Source organism: Elephas maximus, chromosome 14 (assembly GCF_024166365.1).
Source record: "Elephas maximus indicus isolate mEleMax1 chromosome 14, mEleMax1 primary haplotype, whole genome shotgun sequence".
NCBI classification, from domain to species: Eukaryota; Metazoa; Chordata; class Mammalia; order Proboscidea; family Elephantidae; genus Elephas; species Elephas maximus.
In genome coordinates this window covers 88,818,008-88,841,908 of record NC_064832.1, presented here as the reverse complement: position 1 = coordinate 88,841,908, position 23,901 = coordinate 88,818,008, and the positions used below count along the sequence as shown (strand labels likewise).

Here is a 23,901-nt window from a genome sequence, read left to right as displayed (position 1 = left end):
GCTCCAGAAAATCTGGATTTCACTGACAATTTGAAATTCTGTTCCACAGTCTACCCCTTTTGATCAGGATTCTTCTATAGACTCTTTGATCCAAATTCAGTAAAGGTAACTTCTGGCTACTTTTTAATCATCAAAGATGCTACTTTGTTCCCACCTTTGCTCTCCTCCTAAGAGCAAGGATGGACTCTGTTCCAACCAGCTTCTTTTTTTAAGCTGGGGGTTGACAAGCTAGAGCCCCATGGGCCAATCTAGCCTGCTGCCTAAGAATGGTTTTTATATTTTAAAATGTTTGAAAAAAATGAAATGAAGAATAATATTTTTGTGACATTTGAAAACTATATATGAAATTCAAGTTTCAGTGTCAATATATGAAGATTTATTGGAGCATAGCCACACCCATCCAGTCAAATCAAACCAAACCAGTTGCTCACGAGTCAGTCAATTCGAACTCATGGTGACCCCTTGTGCCTCACAGTAGAGCTGTGCTCCATAGGGTTTTCATGAGTGTGACCTTTTGGAAGCAGACTGCCAGGGAATGGAGGGACTCCTGTAATGTACTCCTGAATGAGAAGGGCAGAACTCTTGCACAATGTGTGTTTTTATTTTTCTTCCTTAAGTGGGACATCTAAATACCAGCTACAATCACTTAAATACACCATACCTGGTTCTTAACATTTTCTCTGATTTATCTTTAGTGGTCTTTACAGAGGGGCAAATCCCATTAATTAAATTCAGAGTTATCAGCATTGCTAAGGGAATTGTTCTGAGCACTGGTTTTCTGAACAAGAAGTGATATAACCTTTACAGTCATATTATTAAAGTGATTTAGAATATTAAAAATGTGGACAGCAAATAATGACAGGAGATTCCAGCTGAGGAAATAATGGCCTCGTTGCTTCGTGAAAAGGATCACAAATGCAGGAATCCAAGTGGGAGCGTAGGAGATAAAGAAAAAATCTCAACAGCAATAAGGGTGATGACGGCTACAAAATGTGATAATGGTTTGTATGATAGACACTACTCTAAAATGGAAGGACAAATCTGCTGGTAAAAGCTAAGGGATGCTCTTAATTGTTGATTTTTATTTGAGGGGAAATGGAGTAAGTAATGTCCTTACTTCTCTAAGCTTTGCAGATTGACATGTATATACCACCTACAAGTCAGAGGAGAGAGGAGCAAGGCCAACATCAACTAATTCCTAGGTATCTTGAGTTGCTCACTCCAAGAGTCACTGTCTAAATAATAAAGAAGGAGCCCTGGTGGTGCAATGTTTAAGTGTTTGGCTGTTAACAGAAAGGTCAGTGGTTCAAACCCACCATCTGTTCCACAGGAGAAAAGACCTGGCAATCTGTTCCCATAATGATTGCAGACTAGGAAACCCTATGGGGCACACGACAATGGATAATAAAGCATTTAAATAGATGTAGTGTATTGTTGTTGTTGGGTGCTGTCAAGTCAATTACCACTCATAGCGACCGTATATGACAGACAGGAATTGCTCCATAGAGTTTTCTTGGCTATAATATTTGTGGAAGCAGAACATCAGGTCTTTCTCCCATGGAGCCACTGGCGGGTTCAAACTGCCAACCTCTGGTTAACAGTGGAGCACTTAACTGTTGTGCCACCAGGGCTCCTAGATGTAGTATATAGAATGGATAAAATGAGAGAATTGAGGGTAAGTGAAGAGTGAGGGAGAAGCAGCAAAGGTTAAAACTCTGAGTAATGTTCTCCTTTGAAGAGCAAAGAAGTTTAGCACTGAGGAACAGAAATAATGGGATGATTCTGCAGAGTTTCACACCAATGAAGTCTATCAGCTTGGCAATCATCCTGTAAAGAATTCCTTTTTTCTTTTTAATTTTTGAGTAATTTAAAATGGAAGGAAGCACTAAATTTTTCTGGAGGTAACAACTCACTGGGATGATGGCTAAGAGTTAGATGACTTAATGACTTCCATTTGTAACTTGCTTCTTTTAATCTCATTAATTCAAGCTCACAAGCATCATCTTTTGCTTCAATGACCCAGATTCACTGGCAACTCCACATCTCGTGTTCCAGAAATCTTTTCCTGGGAGCTCTCTTTGTAAGGGTAGAAACTTAAACAAACAAACAAAAATCTTTCCTTTATAGTTATACACCTTGAAATCACTTAGTCCAAATCCAGAAAGAGTCATGTCAATGTTTGCTTAATAGTCTTTCAAATCACTTTTGTTGCTTTCATGATCTTTAATAATAAAACAGTCATCTATAATAGCGCATCGACATTTTACTCTTTCTCTCAATACAGCAGATACAAATGTCTATTGATATGTATGTGTAAAATTGGATAGAGAGGCAATAAAGTTATTGATCCCATCACACACCAGGCACTGTTTTCGGTCCTTTACATATTGTCTGAAATGAGGATCCCAAGAGCCCTTTAAGCAGGGAAGTTCCCATTCTATAGGTGAGGAACCTGAGACTCAAGAAGTAATTTCTCTATGACCCCAGTGAATTCGTGCTAAAACAGGGATTTCAATCCAGGCTTGTCTGAGTAACCTTTGGAATGTTCTTTTTGCAGGGAGGGGAAGCAGGGGTGGAGAGCAGGACCTTGGGGCAGACACACAAATGCTGATGAGGAAAGACCAAAAAAAGAAACTCAAATCCATTTTGAGTTGATTCGGACTCATAGTGACCCTACAGAACAGAGTAGAACTGCCCCACAGAGTTTCTAAGGCTGTGAGCAGACTGCCACATCCTTCTCCTGTGGAGCGGCTGGTGGGTTTGAACCACCCGCCTGTTAGCAGACGAGTGCTTAACCACTGTATCACCAGGGATTGGATGGGGAAAGAGGAAGGGGAAAACATTACTTTGTTGCTTTATCATAAATGCATGAACTGGTAAATGAAAACTCAATTTTAGCTTTGATATGGCTGAATGTAAGCCATTAAGACCAGTTATTATTTTAGTAGTGTTATAGATTGAATTGTGTCCCCCCAAAAGATGTGTGAGGAGCCCTGGTGGCACAGTGGTTAAGTGCTCATCTGCTAAGTGAAAGGTCGGCGGTTCGAACTTACCAGCAGCTCCCCGGGGAAAGGTATGGCAGTCTGCTTCTGTGAAGGTTTACAGTCTTGGGAACCCTGTGGGGCCGGTTGTCTCTATGAGTCAGAATTGACTCAACAATAGCGGGCAAAAGATATGTTGAAGTCCTAACCCTCGATATCTGTGATTGTGACCTTGTTTGGAAACAGGGTCTTTGAAGATGTTATCAGTTAAGTTAACATGAGGTCATATTGGAGCAGGGTGGGTCCTAATCCAATATGAGTGTTGCCCTTATAAAAGAGAAAAGACACAGAGTCAGAGAAAGAAGGCAGAGGGTCATGAGACAATGGAGGCAGAGATGAGCGACCTACAAGCAAAGGAATGCCAGTGATGGCTGGTCATCGCCAGAAATCAGGACAGACACATGGAACAGATTTTCCTTCAGGGCCCTCAAAAAAAACCCGACATGGTTGATACCCTGGTTTCAGACTTCTAGCCTCCAGAACTGAGACAATAAATACATTTCTGCTCTTATTAGCCACGCTGTTATGATATTTCGTTACAACAGCCCGAGGAGACCGATACGTTCGTATCCTAAATTTGTGGATTACAGCTTTCTGCCTAAAGGACTGCAACCAATTTTGCAGATTGGAGAAAGAATAAGGTAAGACTAAAGGCGCACACTTCACATGAAGAAAAATCACGGTATAATCTAAAATCATTTTCTACTCTGGAGCCCTAGTGGTGCAGTGGTTGAGAGCTTGGCTGCTAACCAAAGGTCAGCTGTTCAAATCCACTAGCCACTCCTTAGAAACCCTACGGGACAATTCTACTCCGTCCTATATGGTCTCTGTGAGTCGGAACTGACTTGACGGCAACAGGATGTTTTTTACTCTGTAAGTTACTGATGCCGGTTAAGATGTTCTTACTCGTGTCCTGGAAGTTGACGTCATTGCCGTTGTAGGCATTCTTTAGTTTGTTGGTCATCACTCGGAGAGCCATGATCTGCTGCCTGATGAAAGTGTCAGGCCGCGTGATGTCCACGTCCACCTCAGGGTTGTTGATCTGGTTGGTCAGCCCATCATTCATGATCTCAGGCAAGTATCTGCAGGGCAAAGAGGGAAAGACCAGGTCAGGGTGGTGCCATGGGGATATCAACACCAGATTCTGCCGTGCTGTCTCCAACTGTGAGCCAAAACACCTGGCAAAAACTGGGTTCAGTTCCTGGAAAACTGCCAAACAGTAAAACGTGGAGTAAATTTTCACCAAGGGAAATGCAGCTAAAATAGCTTCAGAGTAAGTTTTAAAGTGGCGCTGAATTCTTAGGTAGGCTCGCCTACATATAAATGCTAAGGGGGGACTTACAGAAACCGTTGCTTAAATCAACTACTCTCCTTTCCCTCCCTCCCAAATGTTTAACCCTCAACTGTTAGATGCTTCGAATGAAGGACTGAAGAAACAAGTATGTTCAGAAACATTTGGATAGCTTCCTCAGTTCTCCTGTTAATTTTGATGTTAATAACTGGGCTTATAAATTGCATGTGATCCTCTTGTATGATGAGGCTTGTCTTAGTCATCTAGTGCTGCTATAACAGAAATACCACAAGTGGATGGCTTTAACAAAGAGAAGTTTATTTCCTCACAGTAAAGTAGGCTAAAAGTCCAAATTCAGGGTCTCAGCTCCCAGGGAAGGCTCAATCTCTTTCAGTCGGCCTCCTCATCAATGTTTCCCCTGATTAGGGGCTGCTCTGTGCAGGGACTCTGCTCCTGGCACTGCTTTCTTGGTGGTATGAGATACCCGTCTCTCTGCTCACTTCTTTCTTTTATATCTGAAGAGATTGCCTCAAACCACAATCCAATCTTGTAGATTGAGTCCTACAGTCACTAACACAACTGCCACCCATCCTCCCTCATTAACATCATAGAGGCTAGATTTACAACATACAGGAAAACCACACAATACCAGGAATCAGGGCCCAGCCAAATGGATACTCATATTTTTGGAGGGACATAATTCAATCCATGACAGTACTCTTCTTCAGTTGAAGAGGCTCTATCTCATGCTTTCATCAGAAGATACTTGGAAATGTGAAAACTCATCTTTGTAAATTTGGGGAGTAACTGGCAATTACTGGAAAGCTTGTAGTGTCTATATTCTACTAGAATCTTGAGGCTAATTCAAAATTTGGTGAGACAGAAGGGTAAAATATCATGGTTCTGAGCTTAGTATTTCTTTTACTTGTACTGAAATGTTAAAATTGTCAGGCCTTCAATGTCAACTGCCTAAGCCGCCTGGCTTTATTTATACCAGTGGAGGCTAACGATTTTAGAAAAGTGCTTGGAGCCCTCTCGGACTCCTTCTCATGGTCATGACCTGTCAGTTTTCCAGTCTTCTTACTCTTCTTCTCATAAAGATTTTCACACCGGCTTCTTCTGTGTCCCTTCTCAGAGGGCAGATGACACAGCAGCCTCGAACTGACTTCCCTGCCTTCTGCTTTCCTTTCTAGTGAGCCCTGCAACACGTTGTCTAATTCACTGCTATAAAATAGTGCTTTCGTCTCATCACTCTTCTGTTTAAAAACTTTTGATGATAGCAGCTAAAGTCCATTGAACACTTACTAAATGCCAGGCACTGTGCTAAACACTTGACGTTTTTTGAATTGTGGTAAATATATAACAAATCACTCACCATTTCAACTTTCCTCACCTGTACAATTCAGTGACATTAACTACATTTATCACGTTGTTCAGCCATGGCCACGATTTGTTTCTAAAATTTCCCATCACCTTTAACAGAAGCTCAGTATCCCTTAAGCAATGAGGTGCTTTTTCCTCTCCCTCCCACCTACCCCTGGTAACCACTAGTAAATGTTGGTCTCTATACACCTGCCCATCCTAGACATATCATGTAAGTGGAGTCCTACAGTCCATATGTGACTGACTTGTTTCGCTCAGCACCATGTTTTAAGGTTCCTCTACGTTGTAGAATTTACAAGCACTTTTTTTTTTTTAATTCAGTTTGCTAGCAAATCTATGAGGTAGGTATTATTTCACCCCCATTTTACAAAATAGAAAACTGAGGCTTAGTCAGAAAAAGTAACTACCCAGAATCACAGACCTAATAGATGGCAAAACCATAAATTAAGCCCAGGAAGTGTAGCTCCAGGACCCACATGCTCAAATGCTGTACCATACTGCCTGGCTGATCCTAAATTACAGTTTGTACTTTAGAGCTTAGCCACCAAAGAACACCTCCACTCAGCCTCTACTTTCTTATGCAGCAAAACTCCCTTCAAGGGATTCCCCTTTCCTTACAGAATCTACTCCCTGTATACATCTTATAAGGAACCCTGGTGACACAGTGGCTGATGGCTTGGCTGCTAACCGAAAGGTCTGCGGTTTGAACCCACCAGCCGCTCCACAGGATAAAGATGTGGCAGCCTGCTTCCGTAAAGATTACAGCCTTGGAAACCCTATGGGGCAGTTCTACTCTGTCCTACAGGGTGGCCATGAGTCGGACTAGACTCCAAGGCAGCGGGTTTCAGACGAGGTTAAAGGAAACCAGCAAGAGGTGGAACAGCAGGTGGGAGCAAGGGGAGGAAGCTGCTACCAGAACCCACTAGGGCTAAAACCACAGGGAGGAGGTAAAGGATACAGCAACTGCCAAGCCAAGGTCGGTCAGGGAAGGAGCTGGGGGAATGAAATCCTGGCCTCTCTCCTCCTCCTTCGGACCTCCAGCTGCTGCCTCATATTGGCTGAACCCAGCTGGAAGCCAGAGGGTAAAGGAGCCCAGGTAACAGTCTGTAGAGACTCTCCTTCGGGGCACAGGCCAAGGCGGGGCCCGGGAGGTGGCGAAGAGTGGGTCTTGGGGCAGCCCTCCCTAATCACGATTATTATTTGCCTACTTTATCACCACTGCTCGAAAGCTTAAAAAAAATTCTTCCTTTTATTTCATCATTTCTGTTCACACAATCTAATATAATATACTTTTGCTTAAAATTCTTTCCTTTCCTGAAAACCATTTTCCAAGTTCCTGGAACCAGAAGTTCTATCCACCAGCTTCCAAATGAAGAAACAGAAACATACAGAGAAATTTTTATAGTTAAGCCCTGTCCCAGGTATTGTGTCTTATGCGTGATGTATGTGTGTATGAATTGGTTTACTCATTTAAATCAAAAGTCCCCAGAATAAGCTCCACGTCTTCACCCATATCTTGAACAAAATTGACTTCATGACTGTTCGCTAAATGATGAATAATAAAACACACATAGCATCCCAAATTCCTTTCCATGAAACGTCACAGTACTTACTGCCCTAGAAAATGTCCGGATAGAAATTTAAAAAAAGTCATGGAACTATATTTTTGCAGGGAAGCATAACTTTTGTCCTGCCTTTAAACATATTTGATATGTAAATAGATTCTTGTTAGGCTCTGAGATTGTCTTCTGGATGTAACTTGTAAAATATGACATTGGATTGACTGTTACTGACATGCAATTATATGTGCTAGGCGCTGTGAGCTTGACCTAATTGCCAAAGCCCACTGGAATACGTAATAGCAAGCGCATGTTATTGCACTTTGCTGCTACTGGGACTGAAAGGGGCTGAAAGGTGACTGTCAGTTCTGGTGTTGCTCCTCTGCATTTTGGAAAATGACTTCTGCTGAGTTGGAGGCGCGCTGTTTCTTTCATATGCTGTGTGCACTGCACGGCTAGCCGAGACTCATTTATCAGAAGCTGACTGCGATGGCGATAGCATACGTGGGAACGCTAGCTACCCCTGGGAGTCTGAACATCCAGGAACAATGAGAGACTGCCAAGTAAACCCAGCCTCTCGCTGTGCCTACTGATGCTTAGCCGCTTTCAATAAAAACAAGTAACAATGCACCCGTGTCCTCAAAAACCTTTTCTCCTTTCAGTGTATTCAAAGGGCAACTTTAGAAACAAAGTGGAAACTTAAAACACAGTTGAAAAAGAAACTGGCATCAAGAAAAAGACGAACAACCCAATAAAAATGGGCAAAGGACTTGAAGAGACACTTCTCCAAGGGAGATGTACGAACGGCCAAGAAGAACATGAAAAGACGTTCAGCATCATTAGTCATTACCAGCTGCTGTCAGGCCTATTCCATCTCATGGAGACCCCATGTGTGTCAGAGTAGAACTGTGATCCATAGGGTTTTCAATGGTTGATTTTTCAGAAGTAGAGTGCTAGGTCTTTCTTCTGAGGAGGCTCTGGGTGGATTCGAACCTCCGATATTTCAGTTAGCAGCCAAGCACATTAAACATTTGTACCCCCCGGGGATTCCCATTAGTCATTGAGGAAATGCAAATCAAAACCACAATGAGATATCACTTTACACATGCTACGATGGCTATTATTTGAAAAAAAAAAAAAGCAATTACAGGTATCGGAGGGGATGTGGAGAAATTGGAACACCTCTGCATTGCAGGAGGAGTCCTTGGGTGGCACAAATGGTTAAGTGCTCAACCGCTAGCCTTAAAAGTTGGCGGTTCAAACCCACCTAGAGGTGCCTGGTGATTTGCTTCAGAAAGGTCACAGCCTTGAAAACGCTATGGAACAGTTCTACTTGCAAATTTTGGTCACATGAGTTCTCTGTGAGTTGGGATTCATTCCACATCAACTAACAACAACAACAAATGCATTTCTGGTGGAAATGTAAAATGGTGCACACCCTTGGGTGTACTTCAGAAGCAATTCCACTTCGAGGTTTATGCCCCAAAGAATTGAAAGCAGGGATTCAAATAGATACTTGTAAACCAACATTTATTGCAGTTCAATGTTCATTATTTACAATAGCCAAAAAGTAGAAACGACCTAAGTATCCGTCAACAGATGAATGGATAAACAAAAGGCAGTAGGTACACACAGTAGAACAGTACTCAGTCATGAACGGAAACGAAATGCTGATAATGCTACTATGTGGGTGAACCTTGAAAACATTATGCGAAGAGAAATGTCAGACACAGAAGGACAAACACGTGACCTCACTTATATGGGAGAGGTGAGAATGTGGAGGTATTGCTTAGGGGTATTGAGTTTGGGCAGTCTGTTTGGGATGATCAAAATCTTTTTGAAATAGACAGTGGTGATGGTTCCATAACATGGTGAATATAATTAACATCACTGAATTGCACACTTAGGATGATTAAGAAGGCAAATTTTATGTTACATAGTGGAAACCCTGGTGGCATAGTGGGTAAGCACTATGGCTGCTAACCAAAGGGTCGGCAGTTCAAATCCACCAGGCGCTCCTTGGAAACTCTATGGGGCAGTTCTACTCTGCCCTATAGGGTCTCTATAAGTCGGAATTGACTCGACGGCACTGGATTTGGTTTTTGGTTTGGTATATTTACCACACACACACACACACACACACACAAAGTAACACAAGTTGCCACTTGTGTTTGGTCTCTGTATAATCTCTATCTCCTGCAAGAATGGAATCGTTTTAGGCCCACAAAACAAACAATAATACTTGTAGCTCAACCATGTATACAAGACTAAACGGACACACCAGCCCAGGGGCAAGAACGAGAAGGCAGGAGGGGACAGGAAGGCTGGAACAAATGGAAATGGGAACCCAAGGTCAAGAAGGGGAGATTGTTGACATGTCTTGGGGTTGGCAACCAATGTCACAAAACAATATGTATATTAATTGTTTAGTGATAAACTAATTTGCTGTGTAACCCTTCACCTAAAGCACTATTTAAAAAAAAAAAAACACAAAGTAATAGAATCGTCTTTAAGTCCACTGCGCTCTTCCCTTTATCAGATTTTGCACCAGCTCTTTGGAGTGACAGCCTTCTTATTCTGTGCCACCACATCTATGGTAGAAAAGAGAAAGAGAAGAGTCTTGGTGCTAAGAGCCCAGGCTCCAAGGCTGGGTGCATGATTACTTGGAGCAGGGAGAACTCAGAAGTGGGGACAACTTGGAGGGTTGACTAGGGCTAATATAGTCTGCTAATGTTGACTAGGATTAGCCAAGCATACCTTCCCATTTTGATTGCCTTCTATTTTGCAAGAGCATAGCTAGGAACTAAATGTTTGGCAGTTTTTTCTGAATTATTTTTCTTCATATCTAACTTTATACTGTGAATGTAGGCGTCCTTGGTTATACTTAATTTTATAACTGATTAGGTGGAAAAGGCCCACGGGAATTTACAGGGAACTGATGCAGTCACCCTTGTGGGTTGCTGCAGACCTGCAGACACCGTACCAGGACTCACGTTTGGCAGAGTTGAGAGCTCTGGCTACTGGGAAACTTTAAACACAACTTGTCCCCACAGATTTGCACTGGCCAGCCACAGTGCCTGTGATTCTCACCACTCGAAACCACTCTTTGTAATTAAGTCAGCACTTCCAGAAAGACCCTGTTGATGCACGAACATGCTTGCTGGGAGGAGAGCCATGTTAACTTACCAGTTAATGTTGGTAGTTGTCGTCATGTAAGGAGCTGCATACCGAGAGATAAAGACACACAACTCTCAAGTTTTAGTTGTGTTTGGAACTTGTGAATGTCCCTGGGTGGTGCAAAAGGTTTGCACTCAGCTACTAACTGAAAGGCCGAAAGTTCAAACTCACCCAGGGGAGCCCCAAAAGAAAGGCCTGGCAATAGGCCATGAAAACCCTGTGGAGCTAAGTTCTACTCTATAACACCCGGGGTTGCCCTGAATCAGAATAGAGTTGATGGCAATGGGTTTGGTTTGGTTTGGGTTGGGTTTGGAACTAGTGCAAGTCTGAGAAGTGAGCATTGCCAAAGAAGGTTAGCCCAGTGATGCTTGCGGGGGGGGGGGGGGGTGGCATAAGTTCAAATAGAAGCTGAGGAGAAAATGGGTAGACTTGGGGTGTCTAGGTGCTAGCCTGGGTTTGTTTTCAGGTCCTAATCCTTCCTCTGGAGCCCTGGTTGCACAGTGGTTAAGAGCTTGGCTGCAATCGAAAGGTCAGTAGTTCGAATCTACAAGCAGCTCCTTGGAAACCCTATGGGGCAGCTCTACCCTGTCCTGTAGGGTCACTATGAGTCAGAATTGACAGCAATGGGTTTGTTTTTTTTGTTTGTTTGTTTTAATCCTTTCTCTGACTACTCCTGCCTTAATGCACACTTAGAAGAGTGATGTGAAAGCACTTTCAATCCTACTTGTTGCCACAAATTGGGTCCATTCAACATGTGTCCATTGCAATTTCTAATTCTCAGCAACTAGTCATTCATCTTCAGTGCTTTCAAGAGTTTTACTTATCTGAGTAGATCTATTGCTAACATAGGTCCAAAACTCCCTTTCTTATTTTCCAAAATTCAAAGATCTCCAACATTTTTTAGACAATCTATTTGACAGCAAAACCTGATCTAATCTGAAATGAGGCTAATTATGTCTTTATTTATCCCACTTAGTGTGACTAGTAATACATTTTGCTGTGGAGATACCAGCGTGTTTGATTGCGGGTGGCAGCCTCAGGCCCCACTGGGAGTATAATTCATGATAGACATAGATGCACTGTGATGATTTTCTGAAATCTAAAAAATTCAGAAACACATACGGCCCCAAGGACTTCAAACAAGGAATTAATTATGAACCTAGGGTATCTGTAATCTCTCTCAGAAGCTTTCATAAAATCTAAGGTTTAAATATACTTCTTCCAAGGTTCTGATTTAGGTTACTTAATTTCCTTTACATTTTTCCTGGCTGGAAAATGGTATTATTTGAAGCATACTGTGACCCTACCCTTTAAGTGGGTGTATAAGTTTTTGAAGGCTGTTAAGCTAGAGTTGTCTGTGGTATTAGCTACTTCATGAATGTACCACTGAGGGATAGTAGAAGGCTCTCAAATTCTGATCCAGAGACCCGAAATCTCTCTGGGACCCAGCAGAGACTGTGGGCAAGTCACTTAAGTAAGCACTTTATGTAATTACGTAGAGTCCATGGGTGATGCCAAGGGTTAAATGCTTGACTACAATCTAAAATGTTAGTGATTTGAACACACCCAGAGATGCCTCGGAAGATAGGCCTGGCCACTTGCTTTTGAAAGGTTACAGTCTTGAAAACCCTAGGGAGCCGTTGCCAGGAGTTGGAACTGACTTGACAGCAACTAACAACAAGGACACAATTATACATATGTGTAAGTTGGGAAAGGGTTAGCAGTGCTTCGGTGGCAGAATTCTCGCCTTCCTTCCATGTGGGAGACCAGGGCTTGGTTTTCAGCCAACGTACCTCATGCATAGCCACCACCCACCCGCCTGCCAGTGACTGACTTCATGTCAGCTAATAACAGTAGCAACAAATTGGGAATATCACTTACCTCATTTGCTTCCAAAGATGCCCCATTGAGCTAACCTATACGAAAGCACCTTGAAGAATATAATATACCTTGCCATTCTAATGTATTCTGATGAAAATGAAGTTATCACCACAGCTTGCCAAAATGCCGAAGTCTTTCCTTAGGAGTGGCTGAAGGCAGCAGAATCTTCTTGGCCTTGTAAAGCCTGGATCCGTGCACAGAAGAATGAACAGTGTGGCTTCTCTCCAGCTGGAGGAGCTGCAGCATGAAACAGCTTGGGCACTTTTTCAGAGAGCACACAGCTCACTGGTTGCAGGAGTAAGCAGAAGTTCAATTCTTTGACTGAGCCTCTTAACTCACTGGCCCAACACATGGCTGCCCAGTCGATTCTGAGTCACAGTGACCCTACAGGACAGAGTAGACATGCCCCAGAGGGTTTCCAAGGCTGTAGTCTTCACAGATACAGATTGCCATGTCTTTCTCCTATAGAGTGGCTGGTGCGTTCAAACTGCTGACTTTTTGGTTAGCATCTGAGCACTTAACCACTGCGCCACCAGGGCTCTCTAACACTCTGGTAGGTGCTCCCAAGCCCATCCTTTCTTGGTGGAACCAGAGTTAGCAAACCTCAGAACCGATAGGAAAGGAGGCCGGTGAGCCAGTGTTCAGGGCTGCTCATTTGCTGACCATCAACATTTTTGCCACTCGCAGGTTCTCGCAGCTTCCCTGTCCCCCAGGACAGTCACGGTGTCTTTCTTTCCCAGGTATCAGAAGGAGGGAAATGGTAACTTGGAATGTTATGTTATATAATTAGGTAACTCGTTCCTATACTGAGTTCCCACTTCCCTGACTTGTTGCCTGGCCTGGTCTATATTGAACATTTTACAGTTCTTTAAACTGTAGCCGATGTGCTTTGGGACCTATTCTGCAGTCAGACTAAAGCAATATTGTCGTCATGCCTGGTCCTGCCGAGTCACTCTTGTTTGACGAATTTCTCATTATGATGCACCATTTCACCCTTCTTCCATCTGCTCAGACTTACCCAGTCATGGTTTGCTATTTTCTTTGGTTAGTCAATGTTCTCCGTGACCGGGGAGAGTGACTGATCTATTTTCTAGATTTTTCTGTGTTTCGTATTTCTTTCAATTTACTGTCTTTACCTCCTGGCCTTAGGGACACAGTTATTTATGTGAGGATCAGCTGGCTTGAAACACAGCAGAGACTCCCTGAAAAAGCTATGTTTCCAACAGATCCAATTAATCCTCAGCGAGCTCCTTGATTGCTGCCTCCCCGAAGGCATTTTGAAGGAAGGACAGCTGGAGCGCTAAATCCTACTGTTGTTGTTACTGTTGGTTGCTGTCCAGTCGATTCTGACTCACGGTGACCCTCTGTGTGCAGAGTAGAACTGCTCCATACAGTTTTCAAGGCTGTGACTTTTCAGAATCAGATTGCCAGACCTGTCTTCTGCAGTACCACTGGGTGGGTTTGAACTGCCAACTTTTAGGTTAACAGTCAAGGCCAAACTGTTTACCCCGCCTTACAAGAGGCAAAACTGGAAGGTTGTACTGCGAGGGAGAAGGGGGAGACATCTGGAAATGACTGATTCAAAAAATCTTGAAGACTCTGAAATATTTTATGTCCTGTCACGCACCCTGTGTGCTGATGGGGCTTGACTCTCAGATCAGCTTTCGTTTCCCTTCTGCTGCGCATCCCATTCTCTCCCATACTCACTTTTCCATCTCCCTGAGATTAAAGAAAAAGGATCTCCATGAAGAGAAAACAATCCTCACGGAAGATACAGAAAGGGTTTGATATGGCTATGTCCTAAAAAATGAGGCATTGGGGTTCAGCTGTAGATTTTGTGTCCCCCTGCAGGAGACCAGGGTCGATTCCGGTCAGTGCTCTCATATGCAGTCACCACCTGCCAGTGGAGGTTTGTATACTGCTGACCAAGTTTCAGCACAGCTTCAAGCCTAAGATGGACTAGGAAGAAAGCCCTGGCAATCTGCTTCTGAAAATCTGACAGTCCAATCACGAAGATGGGACAGGGCAGAGCTATCAACTCAGTGACAGCTAACAACAGCGAATGTCCTGAAAAAAGCAAGAATCTGCCTCTGTGAGCAAAAAGGCAGGAACTTATGTGAATGCCACCAAGGCTCTCTTTTCCCCCTTCGGCTGCAGCCCGACAAAGTTCTAATCTTTGTATGCTAACCATATAAAAGTTTTATTTCCTTCCAAGTCTACGATTTCCTGCCTCCCATCTCATCATTCTTCTCTAGCTCCCTCACCGACAGCTCGTTCCAGCCACCTGGCTGCTCAGGATGCCCTTCCCAAGAGTGACAAATGGCTGCAAATATCCTCCTCGGCTCTCTCAGTTCACGCCGGGAACTTTAGGGGGCCTAGATTTGTAACCTGCACCACGAGCCTTTAATTTTTTTTTTCCCTTTGGCCTTCTAGATTATTATCGATTTTCCTCCGTTACTTACTAGCCTCCTTTCAACTCCTATTTGTCTGAGTCGAGTCCAAGAGCTGCTGCATCTTCTTCCACTTCCCCCTCAAGAAGATGCTGAAAAAAGTGAGTGAGAAATGGCAAGAGTGGAAGCTGCACTTCCATGCTCTTTTCTCCTGAAAATGCACTGAAGACACCTCCAAGGCTGCCTTTATTCATAGACAGACACTGCGGTCAACACAGAGGAAAACCCTCAATCAGCTATTCTAATAACTGGGGTATAATTTGGAGTCTGAATTCAATCAATTACTTATCAATGATTCAGAGTCTTCATCTCACCCTTGGCCGCACAGTGGCATCCCCTGTTTGAGGCCAGAGGTCTGTGTGGCTGATACCCTTCGTTGTGAAGGGTGTGCTGTATTTCCAACTCAGAATTCTCTCTTGAGGCACACATGAAGCCTAAGCCACTTGTTGTTGAGATGTCTTCAACTTGCCTGTCCACCAGGCTATCCTTAGTGGGTGATGGTATGACACCCTGTAACCTCTCCTGCTGCAGCTGTTGTGTTTAATATTAGCAAAGTCCCATTAAATGAAACACCCAGGGTATCCATGAAGGCAAAGAGAAAACAAAAAATTACAACATGCTCCCCAAGGCTTATGTGTGGACTGGAAAAGAGAGTACTTTTTGTCTTAATAGGCCCTAAAGTAGGGTCGCCAGGTAAAATATAGGAAATCCACTTAAAGTGGGATTTCAGATAGGTAATAAATACACTTTGTAGGAAAAGTATGTCCCACTTGGTGTCCTGTGTTTTCACACGCTAAATCTGGCAATCCTGTCTTAGCATCTTGCAACTCAAAGTGCAGCCCCTGGACCAGCAGCAACCATATCACCTAGAAATGCAGAATCTCTGGCCCCACTTCAGATTCAGTGAATCAGAATCTGCATTTTAACAAGATCCCCCAAAATTTAGCCTGCACATTAAAGTTGGAGAAGCATTGTTCTAGAGTTTACAGACCTTTTTCATAGAAATTGTCTCTTTGATCTTCACAGTGTCGCAGGAGGTTGGGAAGGGAAGGGGAAGGAGGAGAGGGAATTTCTGAACCACTTGGTCTTGCAGTGGGAATAAAGATTTAAGTGTAATAGGGTCATGGGGCGCACTGCAATCCCAACCCATCAACGGGCTGTGTTTCCCTCTTACTCCACCTCCTGCTTCCAGGTCTGTGTAACTACAGAGCAGAGTGAGATCTGCTGAAGGGGGGTGAGGGTGGGTGAGGGGTGGGGATGAGTTCATATCCCAGGGGACACTCGCCTGTGCTCTCAATGCAGCAGCTTTCAACCCATGGTTGCCATATCAGCCACTTCTCTGTGTATCTTGTTCTCTCCATTTTAAGTCAGCTTGGTCTCTCTCTTGGTTTCAACAGGTGCCATTAACATAATAACAGCTTTTTGGGAAAATAAGGTCATCACCGGAGTAAATGTACATACCCACTATAACAGTCATTTTGATTCCAGAAATGTCAAAATGCAAATTAAGTATGTTTCTGAATCAAGGAAATATGGTAAAGAGCTGTGGGGTAGGATTCAGAAAGTAACCAGGAAAAATGTGGGTGGTGGAAAAAAGTCTGCTCAGGTACTTAAACGGTTTCAGGGTGGGTCTGAACAGATGAAAGTGGCTGCAGGAGTCTGACGAATAAAACAGGAAGCGAGGAAGAAACGCCTGGTTTATTGGTGACCTCATTCCTCAGGCTTGGGTTTATAAACCCCCCCAAAAAACCAAACCCATTGGTGTAGGGTCAATTCTGACTCATAGCGACCCTATAGGACAGGATAGAACTGCCCCATAGGGTTTACAAGGAGAGCCTGGTGGATTCGAACTGCCGACTTTTTGGTTAGCAGCTGTAGCTCTTAACCACTACACCACCAGGGTTTCCTTTATAAACCCCAGATCATGACAAATCTCTTTTAGTGTTAATGAGCGTGTCTGTTATATATTCATTAACACTTTAGATAGGTTTTTTTTTTTTTAAATAAAAGTTCCAGTTCTTTAATCCCACAGAGGTGATAAGAATAACCTGAATACATTTTATTTTCTTTTTTACGAGCATTCCTAAACATTTAAGAAGACACGTCATCTGCAAATTCATACCTCAAAAGTAGAAAAGAAAAAAAAAAAATAGTGGCATTACAAATGAATTCTTCAACTTACAAAATAATTCAGTAAAATTTCTTTAAATGAAGACCTTCTTTTATGCTCTTAAGCATGTGTTTCTAGATCAATTAATATCTGAGTGAAAAGAAAGCTTCCATGAAACTTAACTCAAGAAGTCGTTATTCGTTAGCTTCTTACTATGCTATTAAAGGTATAATATACAGATTCATTTCCAATGGATGGATTAAAAAAAAGGAGATAAAAATAAACCATGGAATTATAATTTTTCAATGGGAACATAATTTATGTAAAAAACATTTGACAACCTCATCTTTTTGAACATACTTACTACATAATAAAAGATACATTGTACTTCATGATCTTATAGAACACTCGTGCAAATAATTTTTTTTTTTAAACCTGCATTAACCTGATCATTTCCCTCACCTATATAAAACCCTCCAATGGCTTCCCATTGAGCTCAGGATAAAATTCAAATCTGATCCATAAATACTAAATCAGTTGCTTCTCCATCTCTGTGGTCCTTTCCCAAACCTACAGGTCGGCTATCTAGTACCTGAAGCTTCCAGAGCCACCGTACTCTGTCCAGCCACTGTGCCTTTGTGTGTGTTGAAAGCATCGCCACCTATAGCACTTAATTTCTCAGAGCCTTGCATAGTGGCTGGGACAGAGGGGTGCTTCATAATATTGCTGATAGACTAAAGTAGACCCACTAAATCTTTTATAGAGCTAAGGCTCTGTTTTATTCAGGTACCATAACCTGGGAGGATGGTGAGACTACATCTCACGTACTTTGGACATGTTATCTGTAGGGGTCGGTTCCTGGAGAAGGACATCATGCTTGGTAAAGTAGAGGGCCAGCAAAAGAGAGGAAGATCCTCGATGAGGTGGATTGATACAGTGGCTGTAACTATGGCCTCAAGCATAATAACGATTGTGAGGATGGCTCAGGACCTGGCAGTGTTTCGTTGTGTTGTACATAGGGTCACTATGAGTCGGAACTGGCTCGACGGCACCTAATAACAACGACAACAACCTGGGTAAAAAAAAAAAAAAATCAAACCCCTTGCCAGTCAAATTGATTCTGACTCATGGGGATCCCACGTATTACAAAGTAGAACCAATCAGTAGGGTTTTCTTGGCTGTAATCTTTATAGAAGCAGTTTACCAGGCCTTTCTGTAAAGGGTGCTTGGTGGCCATATTTTATCATTGTTTGTTTACAGGCAGAGTGTTACAGTAAAAAGAATACTGGGCTGGGATTTGAGAGACTCTCAGCTTTCAGCTCTGTTAACTGGGTAACCTTGGACCATCTAACCTACCCAGTGAAGAAGCTGTCTAAGCCATCCCCATCTTCTCTAGCTCCAACTTCAGTGGTCTTTATCTTTCCCATTTATTTTCTTGATGAAGTGTGCTGCCCTCCCCCCATATTCCTGCCTTGTGCAGTCCTTTATATTTGTTTTTGTAATAAATAAAGTACATGTGTAACAATACCCAGCAACCTGTGCAACTATCCATGGGAATGTAGTTCTAAACACAGCCTTCATTTTAGCCAGGTCTGAAAGGTGAACACACTCCGGCAATGGTGCAGCCTGCCATGTCAACCACTTTATTCATTAGGCCATCTGGAGATCCTTTACAGGGTCCTTCTGTACAGTCAGTAAGAAAAGACACATAGAAGTTACTCATTTACAGCTGAATTTGCTGGCCCAAGTCTCCTTCCTAAAAGGCCAGACACTGGTAACCCACTAAGTACTTTCGAGTGGCATGTCGTTAATATCATGAATTTCTTTCTATACCCTCAGGATCTAAAAGTTGGACATTGATATTTTGGGACAACTTGAAGTGATTACAGCTGTCTCTGTAGCTGTCTTATTTTCACTTTGCTAAGCGCTTCTTATTATCACTATCAATAGATGATTAAAAAAAAACGCAACACTGCAGTTCAGAAATAATACCTAATGAGCTCTCACTTGCACCCCTACTTACCTTCTGCAGTTTCTACTGAACTTAGTATCCAGGTACAGCCTTGTTCCCTTTTGATTGCTGGTTCATACGATGGAAATTTCCCAATAAGTCCCCAGAATAGGCTCCCCTTTTAGCTTCTCCATTTCCTGGCCAATCCCCAAAGATTCCTTGGGTCCAATTTCCCAGCTGCTCTATCCACCTGCAACCCTGCTGATGAGGGCTCAGGCTGCCTCCTTGCCTGGTGTCCTGCCCTGCCTGCCAACTCTCAACCAGTTCTCCCATCCAACTTCTCCACCCTATGAAAACCAGGCCAAGCCCACTTCTAGACTGCATCAAGTACGGCAGGAATTTCATACCAATGGACCGTACCATCGGTCAGCAGAACAGAAGGAAGAAAAACAGCCATCTCTCAGCAGGAGATTTTGAAGGGACTTCCCAAGGCACAAGACCCAGTAGTACCCTTCTCTAGTGGTCCCTCAGTCATTTTCTATTACCCTTCCAATGAATACTTTGGCCACATTTTTTTCTCCGAGGGTGGAGAAAATTATAGTTGAATTTTCATTTGCTGCTTTAACTTGTGATGGAAAAGAAGAAGAAGAAGAAAAAAGCTGTGCAAATTTTACTATAGATAAAAATAGCTCCAGTATCTTAGAGTCATTAAGCGAACATAAAAGGGCTCTTTGAGATCTCAGAATGTCTGCAGCCTGGCATCTGTCACCAGCTCTCTGTCCTCATCCAGAGGCGAGGCATGCAGAACGAGGATCCCGCACTTAATGGCACCTTGAGGGTAAGTGCTCCCTGGCGCCCATCAAACCTGTCACTCTGAACAGCTGTCGCTAAGTGACGACTTGTCCCTCCACCCTCCATGGCTTTTTCTGTAAACAGGCCTGCAGAGTTGTGCCAGGAGAGCCTTCTGAGACTAGACGTACAATGCCTCTGTCTTTCTGAACCGAGAGCCCCTCCTCACCTGGCTTTGCTGTGCCCATTCCAGCATTCCTCTTCATTTGACGTGCCCGCTGTCACGCTCTCATCCTTGCAGATGGTGTAGGGTAAAGTTGACCAGACCTTTTTAGAGAGCTTCAGCTTCTCTTTAATGTCTGTGACCTGACCAAGAAACCAAGGAAAGGGAGTGAATAGTCTCCTCAAGGTGGTTGTCCGCTTCTATGCAAGGACGTAATGCAGGTGAACCTTAAAGAACCTGGGGTATAACAAGCACAAACTCTCCATCAGCTTTCAGAGACAGACATAGTGCTATGGGTTTATTGTCCAGGAAAGTCTCCCTTCCGCCCCCTCAGTCTGCCTCTAGCTCCTGGCAGAGAGTTCTCAGGTAAATGGCTTTTTGTTTTCCATCTTTTCTGCCCTTCCATTCTTTGAATTAAAAACTTATGAAGCAACAAAACTGGCTTTGGGTCCTTCTCCCATTGGGAGTCCCTATCTCAAACACCTGGAATATATTCTTTAGCATTCATTTGCCTGGCTGGCAGATAAATGCACCTAAACAATGCACCAAGAGATACTACACTTTCCCCAATGGTCTACTCACTTCTGCAAGAAACAAACATTGTCAGTAATACAGCTGTCACTAATTCTTGTATGATCGACAGGCCCATACAGCACACACTTGGACTCCCAGCAGTAAACCAAACCCACTTAAACATCTCAGCCACCAGAAAGAGAAAAGACACTCTTTTTTATTTTTAATAATTTTATTTATTTTGTTGTTGAGAATATATACAGCAAAACATACACCAACTCAACAGTTTCTAGATGTACAATTCAGTGACATTGATGACAGTCTGAGTTGTGCAACCATTCTCATCTTCCTTTTCTGAGTTTTTCCTCCCTCATTAACATAAATTCACTGCACCCTAAAGTTCCTACCTAATCTTTTGAGTTGCTGTTGCCAATAGTTCTTGAAAGAAGATAATGCTCACGGCAGACAGTTTTTACTAGTTAAACTAAACTATTGTTTGGTTTAGGAGCCCTGGTGGCACTGTGGTTAAAGCCCTCAGCTGTAGCTCCATAGGAAAAAGATGTGGCAATCTGCTTCTGTAAAGATTACAGCGTTGGAAACCCAATGGGACAGTTCTACTCTGTTCCACAGGGTCACTTTGAGTGGTAGCTGTTTGTTTTTAAGAAGACTTCAGGGGATACTTTTGGTTTAAGATTTAAAGATTATCTCAGGGCAAGGATTTCAGGAGTTCGCTCAATTTTCATGGCTCTAGGATGTCTGGAATCCATGAGAATTTGAAATTCTGTTCCACATTTCCCCCCTTTTGATCAGGATTCTTTCAAAGAATCTTTGATCAAAATGTTCATTAATCGTAGCCAAGCACCATCCAGTTCTTTTGGTCTCAATGCAAAGGAGCGAGTTGTTCATGGAGGCAATTAGCCACACATTCCATATCCTCCTCCTATTTCTGACTCTCCTTCTTCCTCTGTTGTTCTAGGCAAATAGAGACCAATTGTTGTGCCTACACAATGAACTAGGAGATAGAACAGAAACAGTAAACAAGTTATTAGGCCAATTAACTGGGATGTCCCATGAAACCATGACCCTGAACCTCCAAATGAGGAAACCAAATCCCATGATGTTTTTGGCCATACATAAGGAGTCTCAGCAGCTATTCTTGTTTGTTTGGTGGTGGTGTTATTGCTGTAAATATATCGACCACACAACTTTTACCAATTCAGCTTTTTACACGTGTAAAACTTATTGACAGCATTTACAATAATGAGCTGTGCAACCCTACCCTTAATCAATGAGATATTTCTGAAGTTTTCTATGTTTATTTTGCATGGAGAATAGATTTGAGAAAAATTTTAAACATCTCCCTTCAGGTTTGGAGCCCTGGTGGTGCAGTGGTTAAGAGCTCGGCTGCAAACCAAGAGGATGGCAGTTCAAATCCACCAGCCACTCCTTGGAAACCCTATGGGGCAGTTCCGTTCTGCCCTATAGAGTCGCTATGAGTCAGAATCCACTCGACAGCAACGGGTTTGCTATTGAGGCTTATGAGTGAGCACAGAGACATAAAAGATCTCTGACATTTTCTTTTGTCCCAATCACATTTCTCAGTAGTTCCAGAATTACATGGTTTTGGCTGTCACTTATCTGTGATTCTGATGCCGACAGAGGCTTCAGTAATGTGAATTGTCTGCTCACCTATAAAGTGCTAAAGGTGACTGGAATGGTGAACCTGAGAACCTGGTACATATTGTCAGAGAAGGTGGTGTTACTTTTGTTTTAAAAGGTGAAAAAAAAAACCAAGAGTAATGACATTCCAAGAGCTAGCTCACATAGAGCAAACACGTAGGGTGGCCTGAAACCTACACTCTCTGAATGGCTGGCTCCTGCTGACTTTGGCACCTACGTGCCTTGCTAGCTAGCTCTCCTTCCAGCTCATCTGACTGGGTAAAGGACAGTGTAGTGAAAGAGCCAGGCTCTTTTCTGCTCACCATCACTGGCGCGAGTGTGTGTGCAGGTTGTTATATAAGTATACATTTTAAAGATGTGCTGGCCATTTCTATCCAGCTGTAGATTTAGGTACATTGTCTGTTTATCAATTATTAAGAAAAAATCCTCTTCAGATACCAGCTGACAAATGTTGAAAGAATGGCAGAGTTAGAAAAATCACCATTCTGCAGCCATCGTTGTAATAATTGATTCCAGCAAGGACCATCCGTGGATGTCAAACCGTTGGGTGAGTCTGATGAGGAACAGGATATTTACATAATCTCAAAATACCTCCCTACAGATTACTCATTAATTACAAAAGGGAAAGTGGTAATTTTACAGTGCAGAAACTTGGGTGACCCCTACCTTAACCAATTGATCAAAGTTGTTATTACCAATAATTGACAAAATGATAGTGTGTGTCTCTTGATGGGACGCACCAAGAATAACATAACACAGCTTATGTAGCCAACAATGCATAATCTAAATCTAATCATGAAGACCAAAAACCAAACCAAACCTGTTGCCGTCGAGTGGATTCTGACTCATAGTGACCCTCTAGGGCAGAGTACAACTGCCCCCATAGAGTTTCCAAGGAGTGGCTGGTGGAATTCGAACTGCTGACCTTTTGGTTAGCAGCCGTAGCACTTAACCACTATGTCACCAGGGTTTCCAATCGTGAAGAAACATCAGACAAATTCAAAGTCGAGGACATTCTACAAACAACTGGCCTATATGCTTCACAAATGTTAGTCACAAAAGACAAAGAAAGGCTGAAGAATTCTTCTAGGCTAAGGAAAATAAGGGAGCCCTGGTGGCATGGGGGTGAAGAGCCTGGCTGCTAACCAAAAGGTTGGCAGTTGGAACCCACCAACTGCCCCTTAGAAACCTTGTGGGGCAATTCTGCTCTGCCCTGTAGGGTCACTATGAGTTGGAATGGACTTGGTGGCAAATCTTTTTTTCTTTTTAAGGAGAATACGAGACATGTCACCCAAATGCAGTGCAGGATTCTGGATTGGATTCTGAACTGGCAAAATAACTGGCATAAAGGACTTGGTTAACATAATCTATTACATCAGTGTTAAATCTCCCGAAAGTGATATTGTATTGTGGTTAACAGGAGAATGTCCTTATTCTTAGGAGATTCATACCAGAGTATTTAGAAGAGAGAGATCTTAGTATTCCTCACTTACTCTTCAATGGTTCAGCAACAGTACTAAGAGTACTAATGCTACTAGTAATAAACACACGTTAAGTTGTGAAAAAGAGAGAAAAAATAAAAGTGGCAAATTATTAATAAATGGTGAATCTAGGTGGAGGGTAATATGAGCGGAATTTTTTGATGTTTAAATGTTTTGAAAATTAAGAAATGTAAAAAAAATAAAATTGCTCACATTTAATATTTTTTGTGTGGTGCCCACATTCGTGTCCCTTACCTCCAACCCACTAAGCCCCTCATTCTCACTCTTCTCAAACACAAACCCCAGAGAAAGAAATAGGCATTGTACACAAGCCTTGGAAAAAGAAGGCAGTATTATGTATTCATATCTAGG

The 23,901-nt window shown here is 42.7% G+C and overlaps 1 protein-coding gene and 1 long non-coding RNA gene across 2 annotated transcripts in view; one reads left to right on the top strand and one right to left on the bottom strand.

The window, feature by feature from the left end:
* The window catches only part of GPC6 (glypican 6), a 1,286,079-nt gene that overhangs the window by 6,229 nt on the left and 1,255,949 nt on the right, over positions 1-23,901 (bottom strand). Inside the window, exons 7-8 of the mRNA XM_049852914.1 lie at positions 19,862-19,998; positions 3,948-4,123 (exon numbers count right to left, since the gene is read on the bottom strand). Of these exons, the coding sequence (XP_049708871.1) occupies positions 3,948-4,123; positions 19,862-19,998 (313 nt within the window). The remainder of the gene's footprint in view (positions 1-3,947; positions 4,124-19,861; positions 19,999-23,901) is intronic.
* LOC126058004 (uncharacterized) lies at positions 3,641-7,557 on the top strand. The gene is made up of 3 exons (XR_007513040.1): positions 3,641-3,682; positions 7,049-7,136; positions 7,529-7,557. It is a non-coding gene; the product is annotated as an uncharacterized LOC126058004 (long non-coding RNA).